The sequence below is a fragment of the Excalfactoria chinensis genome, chromosome 5 (assembly GCF_039878825.1).
Source record: "Excalfactoria chinensis isolate bCotChi1 chromosome 5, bCotChi1.hap2, whole genome shotgun sequence".
Taxonomy (NCBI): Eukaryota; Metazoa; Chordata; class Aves; order Galliformes; family Phasianidae; genus Excalfactoria; species Excalfactoria chinensis.
The window spans coordinates 1,910,037-1,920,000 of NC_092829.1; the positions used below are offsets into that span (position 1 = coordinate 1,910,037).

General features: G+C 55.8%; 1 protein-coding gene across 1 annotated transcript; it reads right to left on the minus strand.

Annotated features, from left to right (window-relative positions):
* Positions 1-1,575: 1,575 nt before the first annotated feature.
* ARF6 (ARF GTPase 6) lies at positions 1,576-5,528 on the minus strand. Its single transcript, XM_072337427.1, has one exon. It carries the CDS (start codon positions 4,973-4,975, stop codon positions 4,448-4,450), a length of 528 nt encoding a protein of 175 aa, XP_072193528.1. The 5' UTR covers positions 4,976-5,528; the 3' UTR covers positions 1,576-4,447.
* Between the last annotated feature and the right edge of the window lie 4,436 nt (positions 5,529-9,964).

Below are 9,964 nucleotides of genomic sequence, written 5' to 3' on the forward strand. Positions count from 1 at the left end.
CTCCCAGCCCAGGGGAGCACAGCAGGGCGACCACGCAGCCCCAGGCAGGCTCTGCAGGTGACTCACACCTTTGATTCTTCTTTCCCTCTTTCAAGGGCAGATACCTGTTGTCAAGCACGAGGAGCTGCTTCCTGGACGGCGTGCAGCACATCCAGCCCGCTGCGCAAAGCAGCCGCCCTGCACCCCAGCTCTGGGAGCTCAGAGGGAGGAAACCTCACCGCGGAGCGCCACGGGGCTCTGACTCAGCCGTTTCCCCTTCCAAACCGAAGGCAGGGCTGAAATTACACAGCTCAGCGCGCTCCAAGTCCCGAACACGAGGCTGACCGCAGCACTCAGTCCCCCACCTCGGCCCAAAGCTGCTCGGGACGTCAGCGCTGCTGTCACGCTTCAGAGCTCGGAAGAGGAGCGGGTGGCTTTGCTCGGTGGAGGCGCCACCGCCGCCATCACAGCCCTGCCAGCTCACGCTGTTTGCCAGCAGAAAGTTCTATCCTGAAGGCACCGAAGCACTTGGGGCTGAGGCACAACGAGAGCCAGGCTGGCAAGGCACAGCGTGCTGCCCAGGCCGGGACTGCCTCCGTGCTGGGAGAGCTGTGCTCCGCTCCAGGGCTCACAGCCCAGCACCGCTCCTCCAGCGCTCAGCATCCCAGTGGCTTCTGACAAGCAAGAGCCGCTCCCTGGGGAGAACCACGACCCACGAGGCCGTATTAGCAGGGTTAATTTCCAATTAGGGACGGCAGGCGCATTTGTTCCAATCCCTGCCCGTGAGGACGGCAGCCCTGTGACTGGGGAAGGCCCTGCTGGGTGAGTCACAGCGGCACAACCCAGGGCTCTGATTTCAAACCCCAGCGCCGGCATTCTGAGAACTGACTAAATCCTGCCGTGAAAGAGACGGGAGTTCACTCCTCCGGAGCTTTGTCTACCAACCTGAAGGAGCTTAATTAAGCTGAAGTGAGTTCATTTACACAGCCGCACCCTTCGCTGACATGCGGGCAGACAGGGCCAGCTGGGAGCAGGAAGGCCCAGCAGCCGCACTGCGCTCCCACTCAGCCCTGCCGTGTTTCCCAGCACTTGGCAACCTTCATTTGATGGCGTGTCGATGGCAGCTGCCTCCAGCCCCAGTGGGCAGCCAACAGGCCGGGTGCTTCCAGACATCACTGCCTGCATGCTGGCCCCATGTGCTCCCCACACACCTGTCTGTTGCTCAGCCATCATAGAACCACAGCATGACCTGGGTTGCAAAGGCCCACAGTGCTCATCCATTCCAACCCCCTGCTGTGTGCAGGGCCACCAACCAGCAGCCCAGGCTGCCCAGAGCCACATCCAGCCTGGCCTTGAATGCCTGCAGGGATGGGGCATCCACAGCCTCCTTGGGCAACCTGTTCCATTGAGTCACCATGTTCCTTTCCATTGATAACAACAGCCCCTCATCGAAGCCTCAGAGGAATTACAGACGGGCTTTCACCGCTGTGAGACACAACAGAGAGCTCTTTATGTCAGCAGAACACACCGCTGCAGTGCCATGTTGCCCCTTTCTGTTTCCCTCATAATTAAATAGAAGGAACATACCAGGAGAGCTCCGCTGGGTAATTGCTTTATTTTCTGCTTATTAGTTCTTTACCAACACTACAGCCATATTGAGAACACAAAATTCCTGTTTACTCGTCAGGGAGATCACAGTCTACAAACTCATTCACTGATCAGACACGGTTTAACGCCATTCAAAACTCACTCCATAGATTCACATGGACACAAATGGCCGCTGTCGGGCTGTGTTCGTAACATCACTGTGTTCTGTGGCACCTCACCCCACGGGAGCTGCAGCTCCATCCTATTGAGGACATTCTGCAAGTGAAACGCTGGAGGTGTTGGGCAGCCGTGGCCATTTCTTTGTGGAGTCTCCGACACGTTCCGGTCGCTTTATCTCCCTCCACACCCCCCCCTCCCCCAAAAAAACCAACCAAAAGACAAGAGAAGAGAACAAATCGGTTTCCTTTCGCCTGCCAAAACAGAACGTCTAAAAGCAACAGAGCACGAACTGGTGGATGTGAGGCAATGCAAAGCCTGGCGAGGAGCTCCGCCGGCATGGCAGACAGACCGAGACGGAAATGAAGTGATGGACATTTGCATTTGGACTGAGAAGAGATTTGAACGAGTTCAAGAACCATTGAGAGAGCTTCAAGTTTTCCAGTTTAGACGTTTACTTTGTGCTTGGCTGTTTTTATTTATGCTCCAGAAGAAAACAGAAACCGTATTCTCGCATTTGAACCTTTATACCACCGCACCGTTGGTTAAGTTACAGCATAGAGGAACAAAACAAGCCTTACGTTTGTAGCAGGCTGGAAAATAGAGCAGTGACATTCGGACAGCAACAAGGCTCAGGTGGGAAGCACCCCCCTCCTCCACCACTGAGACTGCAGCGCTCGGACACCAGGCTCGTCTCTCACTCCTGGGCTCAGCAGGGCTCGCAGTCAGTGCTCTATCTTCCAGCACCAAGAACCCACTCGGTCCCACTCGCGCCCCACACAGAGATACGTCGTTTGGAACCAGATCCAAAGTTACTTCCACGTGGTCCAAAACATTCAATTCCAGAAGTGAATTCAGCGTTATTTTTTGTGTGTGTGTGTTGATCTGCCCATTCATCTTTGGTAAGAGCTCCATACACAAGGTACTTTTTGCACACAGAGTCAACGCTGCACAACCGTAGCGTAATGCCCCAATTTCACATCAAACTCATATCCTTGAGGAAAAAAAAAAGGAAAGAAAAGCCATTTTCTTCTGGTTTTGTAGCATACATTCCTAGAATTCCCCAATGGAGTTTAACTCCTTGAGGAAATCTGAAGTTAATCCTTAAGGCTGAATCAGAACCAGCTGCTTTAGTACTTTGTGCGGCCAGCACTAACACTTGATTGAGACCTCACACTCATCCTGGCTCTGGGTGGGGTTTTTCTGCCAGCCACACCTGCACGCTGTGGCACGGCGAATGAGCTGCTTGCCCTTTAAGAACTAATTATGGAAGTTTACATTCATAGTCGTATTCTCACTCTCTCCACCCCGCTCTCATTGGCAGTTACTCAATGAGCTTCAGACATCCAACTCGGTTCCCTTCCTACAGCGCTGCAGCAACAACTCAGGGCCGACGCTGCACGGAGCTCAGCCCGCTTCCCCTCGGCACAGCTCAGCCCTCAGCTCGGCCCCGCTGCACAACCGCAGCTCGGAGCAGCCGGGCTCCAACTGTGCTCTCTGCGTTCAGAAATGAGAAACCCCGTGGAGGTTTAGATGCCTTAAGGTGATGCCAAAAGTGAGAAACCCTTTCAAGATGGAGAGGCCCGAGGATGAAGCAACGTGCCTTCATCCCGAGGCAGGCAAGTCAGTGCTAGACTTCTGCCCAAACCCGCCAATTTGGAGTCCAACTTGTTGCAACGCTTGCAGGTTATTGCTGCATGTTTCTGGAAGGAACCTATCTTGCACTGAACTGGAGACTGACCGAAGGAGTCAAAACTGCAGCTAAATATCATTAAACTGGCAATGCAAGACAGAAACAGTATCTACCCTGGAACTATTATTACATCATTCGTGTTTTATTCGCTATATGGTCGCCATGTAGGATGGGGAACTCATTTGCATCCCTTCTCATGCATGATGTATGGTTCAGAACTTCACAGCTGACATTTCAAAGCAGTTCTTACATTACCTAGTTAACACGATGCCCGATATGCACTTTGAACGTGTTACAATGGTATTCCTATCTGCCACCGCGGGCAGGAATTGGTCTCGTTACGAGGCTGAGATACGGAGCCAGACCGAGAGTCACTGTTCAGTTACAGATTAACAGAACTTTACAAAAAGTCCTTAATATAAAAAGACAGACTGCGGTTTGATTTTAAGCAAGAGTTTTCCGTTTACTAGATGAAGTCGACCTATCAACATATTCCGCATGAAGGCAAAAGAGTAGCAATCTACAGCAAAGTGAGAGAGGAACAAAAAATATCATCAAAAAAAGTCGAACCAGAAAGCATACACTGAGAACGGCACCCCTCCCCCAGCCGGCCCCAATAGAACCAAACCATCTCGAGGGCTATGAGAGAGAGAGAGAGAAAAATAAAGTTACTTAGCAAGTCTACAATGTGTCTTTCCCCTGTTTGCCGGAGGTCTGCCATAGCATCTAGTGCTCGTGTTCGTGTCACATTCGGAGGTTAGAGCATCCTAACGCCAAGCGAGGAGAGTTAAAACAGGAATCCAGTCAGGTGTGGAGAAGGAAAGGGTGGTCATTGGAGAAAGGTGATCGTAATCCTATGGATGCTTTTGTTTCACTTTTCTGTAGAGAATCATTCTTCCGGGAAGCCGGGCGGGTTATTTATTCTTTTTTTTTTTTCTTTTTCTTTTTTCTTTTTTTGTTTTTTTCTCCTTTTCTCTTTAATTCTTTGTAGACTAAATAGTTACTCTCTCATTAGGATTTATAATTGGACGTTAACCATGTCAGCCCTTCGTAGAGTCCGTCCCCTGTCGTAGCACAGGAGGGCTGCACGTACCAATTCCTATCCCTGATCCGGGTCAGGCCCAGTTTCTCCTGGATTTCGTGTGGTTTCATGGCATCGGGCAGGTCCTGCTTGTTGGCGAAGATGAGGATGATGGCGTCCCGCATCTCCCTGTCGTTGATGATGCGGTGCAGCTCCTGGCGGGCCTCGTCAATGCGGTCGCGGTCGGCGCAGTCCACCACGAAGATCAAGCCCTGCGTGCCCGTGTAGTAGTGCCTCCAGAGGGGCCGGATCTTGTCCTGCCCCCCCACATCCCACACGTTGAACTTGACGTTTTTGTAAGTGACCGTCTCCACGTTGAAGCCCACGGTGGGGATGGTGGTGACGGACTGGCCCAGCTTCAGTTTGTACAGGATGGTGGTTTTGCCGGCCGCGTCCAGCCCCAGCATCAGGATCCGCATCTCCTTGTTGCCGAAGATCTTGGATAGCACCTTGCCCATCTCGGCGGCATCCAAGGGCCCGGCGCCTGGGGGGTGGGGGAGGCGAGCGGAGGGCGAGCGGCGAGAGCCCCCGGGCGGCCCGAGCGAGCGGGGCCGGGGCCGCGGCTCAGCGGCGACCAAGCATGGGGCGGCGGCGGCGGCGGAAGCGGCGGGGCGGGGGGGCCGGAGGAAGGCCGCGGGGCAAGGCCCGTGGGGCAAGGCCGTGAGCAAGGCCCCGTCCGCCGCGGGTGCTGAGGAGCCGCGCCGACGCCGCGCCCCGCTCGCCCGCCGGGCCCGAAGAGGCGGCTCCGCCCGGCTCCCCGCCTCGGCTCGACCCGCCCCGGCGCCTCAGCTCATGTGCGGGCGGCGGGCTCGGCGCGCCGCTCGAGGCCGGAACGAGGCGGATCCGCAGGAGGCGGCGGTTACCTCGGGGCCGCCCGCGCGCTCGGAGCCGGCTCCGCTCCGCGCCGCTCCCTCAGCCAGCACCGCCGGAAAGGCGCCGCGCGAGCCCGCCTCACTTCCCCTCCGCCGGCACCGCGCCTGCGCCGAGCGCCCCGCCCCGCCGCCCGCGCACGCGCCGCCGACGGGGCGGGGCCGCTCGCTCGCTTCCCGCCGCGCGGCCTCGGGGCGGCGCCGCGCCTGCGCGGAGGAGGCGGAAGGAGCCCCGCCCTCCCGCGTGGGCGGAAGCATGCGCGGAGCGCGCCGCGCCGAGCGGAAGAAGCGGGGGCGGGGCCACGGCGTGACCGGAAGGAGCGCCCGGGGGCGGGGCGGGGCCGCTGAGGGCGCGGTGCGCGCGGCCGGGATGCTGCGGGGGGGGGCCACACGGCAGCGCGGCAGCGGGAGCGCGCGGGGGGAGCCGGGAGCGCCTTAAAGGGCCGGGCGGGGGGCGGGGGGCGGCCTGACCTGCCGGAGGGGAGGTGGGTGTGAGCGGGTGCTCACCCTGCGGACGGCCCGCAGACCCGCACCTGTAGGAGTGCCGTCACCTTACACTCCCTTGTGCTCAATAAGGCTCCGCTTGTGTCGCCGGCTGATTCTCAAGGTCAAACACCCAAGAAAAGCCCTCGCAATACCTGAGCGTGCTCTGGGTTACCTGAAAGCCTGCCCTCCTCCCAAGGCTTGGCTTTCACCAGCCTGCTGAAGAATACAAAGCTTGCCCAAGTCCTCGGGAGGGCCCGACGTTGCAGCAGTCAGCGCCCGGTGCTGGATTTCCAGCCTTGAGAGCATAAAGTAATGAGAGTAATGAAGTGATTAGAGGCTCAAGCCTGTGGTAAAGGAGATCTGCAGATGCCTGCAGGGCCTTCTGCTGGCTGGGCCCGGCCCGCCTGCTCCTTGTCGCTGCCCTCACCAGCTGCACAGCTACCAACGTGTGCTGCTGTGTCTTGCACGGTGCTGTAAGCCTGGGTTTGCTCCTCCTGTCCTCCAGCCACGGTCCAAGTGCCGTCACAAGAATGTGGTGGAAGACAATGAATTTGTGTCATAAGCAATAAGCAAACTTCAAGGAGGTGGGTCAGTACAAAGAAAGGGGGGTACCCTTTCTATCACTTGAATATGATTTACCCTCCCAATCAATGTGGGTTGTCAGGACAGCCCTATTTTAATATGCTGCTGCTTATCCTGCTTGCTTTTTTGGCACAGTAAGAGGGGAACAGGAGGAAGTTTTTCCCCCAGAGGGTGGTGACGCACTGAACAGGCTGCCCAAGGAGGCTGTGGATGCCCCATCCCTGCAGGCATTCAAGGCCAGGCTGGATGTGGCTCTGGGCAGCCTGGGCTGCTGGTTGGTGACCTGCACACAGCAGGGGGTTGGGACTGGATGAGCATTGGGGTCCTTTCCAACCCTGGCCATTCTATGATCCTATGATCTTATGATCCTTCATAGAACCCTGTGGCCTTCCAAGGAAGGGCAGTGCATTAATACTTTGCCCTGAGTGTCCATGTTAGCAAAGCTCTGCTGTGAAAACAAGTAACATCCTTGTTATCCCAGCTTCATGGCAGTTTTATCACCAAGAGATCCGATGCAGCGGGCCGAGTGCCATGTCCGAGGGGGGACAAGTCAGAGTGGTGCTTTCCATGGGCAACTGTAGGCAGAGAGTGACGGAGGTGGCCCCAGGGCATCTCAGCTGTATTTCCTGCCATTCTGCAACATCTGCGTTTGTGCAGCCGCAGCGGGGCTGGGCCAGGAAGCTGAAGCTTCAGCCCGCAATGCAAACGTTATCAGTAGTGCAGCATTAAACAGATCCTCAGCTTCTTCCTGTGAGGTTTTATGTAACAGCGCGAGGGCGGGACTCAGGGTGGGAGTTGAGTGCTGTGGTTGCAGCAGATCTGTTAGCCCTGCTGTGTGCTGGGATGGTGTAGTGGGGACCCTGGAGAACCGCTGGCAGTTCTGCATTCCTCACTGGGAACCTTGTCCTGATCTCCCTGGATGTCCTGAGCCCGTCTGTGGATGCAGGGAAGAGCCCTTGGAAAGCGGCCTCCCAGCAGGAGGAACAGTTTGACCTCCAGGCTGTTTGGGTTTGGTTTGTACCTTGAGTGCATCGCCGTGCCTTTGCAGTTAGCACAGGCAATCGAGCAGGCTTCTCCTCGCACAGGTTATTTTCGGGAGCGGACAGAGGAAATGACAGTGGTGGATGCTGTGTGACCAAATGTCCATAACCCTGAGCCACCACACCGACAGCACTGTCCTGAAAGCTTGTGGAGCCTTGGCAAAAGTAAGAACAATTTGCAAAGCTTTCCTTTGCTCCCCATTTTTTTGCATTTCCACACCCCAGTGGTAGCTGAGCAGTGACATCCAGGTCTGGGCTGGGCAGGAGCTTCTGTCCTGGAGACCTATGAGCTGGTTTTGGACCAGACCATTGCTGACACCAGGATGATCTCAGCCACATCAGTATCTTGCTAAGCATGGAAGCAGTATGGTGATGCCAAGGAGCTCTGGGTATTTGGGCTCTGCAGAAGCTGTGTGTTTTAGCCCTCCTTCAGAAGGTCTCTGGTTCCCAACACGTGGCTCCATGGGGCAGCTGAGTTCTCCCATCTGTGAGCAGCCTCGTTCTTCATTACAGGTGACGTTTGGAGGCTGGGGGACGTGTCAGGGGGGTGCTGCAGGGCTCTGAATCTGTGTCTCAGCCACGTTCCAGCCTTCCTCAGTCGGCCAAGCTTGTCCCTACCACATTTTGTCAGGCAAAACAGGTAGCTTCACCCCCTGATATCTGAATCCCTCTTGATAGTTTTCAAATGCACCGAAAAGCCTGCATTCATAGTGAAAAGTGTGCATTTTTGGCCAAACAGAGCAGGAGAAAGGGGTGGGGGGATGCCAGGCCCTGCCAGGAGCAGCAACCCGAGTAGTACCTCTGTGCAAATCGCTTGCCTTTTCCCCCTTTATGGACATAAAGCCTCCATCTCCTCACACCCACGACCATTCATTAATACCATTAGCCAAAACTCCAGCTGTCACTGACAGCTCTTCCTTAAGCAGATAACTGGAGCACGGAGTGAGATGTCTGGGGGAGCTCCCTTGGACAGCCCTCTGAGGTGCAAACACATGGGAAGGATCTCAGGTACCCTGTATTTCTAGACAGCTCTCTGTTGCAGTTGTGAACAGATAAAGGAAAGAAGCTCCTGCATTTTATTCCTTGCATTGCATTTTTGTTAATCTCATGTCCTCTGGGAATCAGAACGTCTCATTGCAGCCCCCAGTCTTCATGCAACAAATAGGTTGCCTCTTAGTCTCTCTCCAGTACCTCAACACAAAAATCAAGAGCTCTCCCTGGACACCAAAGGGAGGACAACACACTTAATTTGTCCTATAAAGCTTAATTTGGCCATTCCAAAACAAAGTATTGTGCTGAATCTTTACTTGAAAAGCTCCCTTTTGCTTCCTTGCAGACAATGCTCCTCCTCTCCCGTGTGCTGCTGAAGCACTAATGCATCCTGCTGCTATGGTGAGGCCAATCCCTGAGTGCTGGAGAGCGCAGACAGTGTGAGCTGCAGCCAGCCGGGCACGGTGGCTTGTGCCTGTAATCCAAGCGTCGGGGAGGCTGAGGCTGGCGGACAGCTTGAGTCCGGGGGTTCTGGGCTGCAGAGAGCTGTGCCGAGCGGGCGTCCGCGCTAAGGCCGGCACCGATATGGTGTCCCCCGGGGAACCGGGAGGTACCAGGTCGCCTAAGGAGGGGTGAACCGGCCCAGGTCGGAAACGGAGCAGGTCAAAGCTCCCGTGCCGGTCAGTAGCGGGATCGCGCCTGTGAACAGTCCCTGCAGCACAGCCTGGGCAAGAGAGCGGGACCCAGCTTCCTTTTGGCTGCTCTCCCCAGCACGACCCTGCGCTCGGCAGCTCTGTCTGTCCCAGGGAGTGAGCATAGAAGAGTCGATACTGAGAGAACACAAAAGCATCTCTTGCAGACGTGGCCACAGCCCCTGCGGCCAGGGGCTCATTCGTGTGTGCTCATGTTGCGTGTGCTGTGGTTTCTTGCAGCAGCGTGGGGTCATAGTGCAGGATCTGCCAAACCTTTGAGATCCCAGTCAATTTAACTACGAACATGGGAAACCCCAGGCAGCAGATTTTCCCAGACCTGCACTTTAGCAAACATCCCTCCAACAGGCAGGTTCAGCCTGCTCCAGGTGGAGCCAAAGTTCCCAGGATTATCTCATTAGCCTCCTCCACCGCTTATGTCACAGCTCCTTTGTGTCCTCAGCTCTAAGCTCTTCTCTCTTAGGAGACCACTGGGGAATCAAGATGCCTTTCTTTGTACCGGAAAGCAAGGGGTGGGACGTCTCTTATGCTCTATTCAGCAAATGAAGCACTGAGCTGCATCAGAGATGGAGTTTCCAGAAACAGCGTGCTTCTTTGGGGTTAAAATGAAGGCAGAGCATCACAACGTGTCTGTCCAGGCTAAAGGTGAGAGCTCTGGCTTTTGTCAGCTGCTTAAATCTGCTTGTGCTCAGAAATGCCTTTCCTGTGTATCCATCCACCCTCTTTTAAACACGGACAGTAGAAGGACTGTCTCTCGGATCCCCACTGCC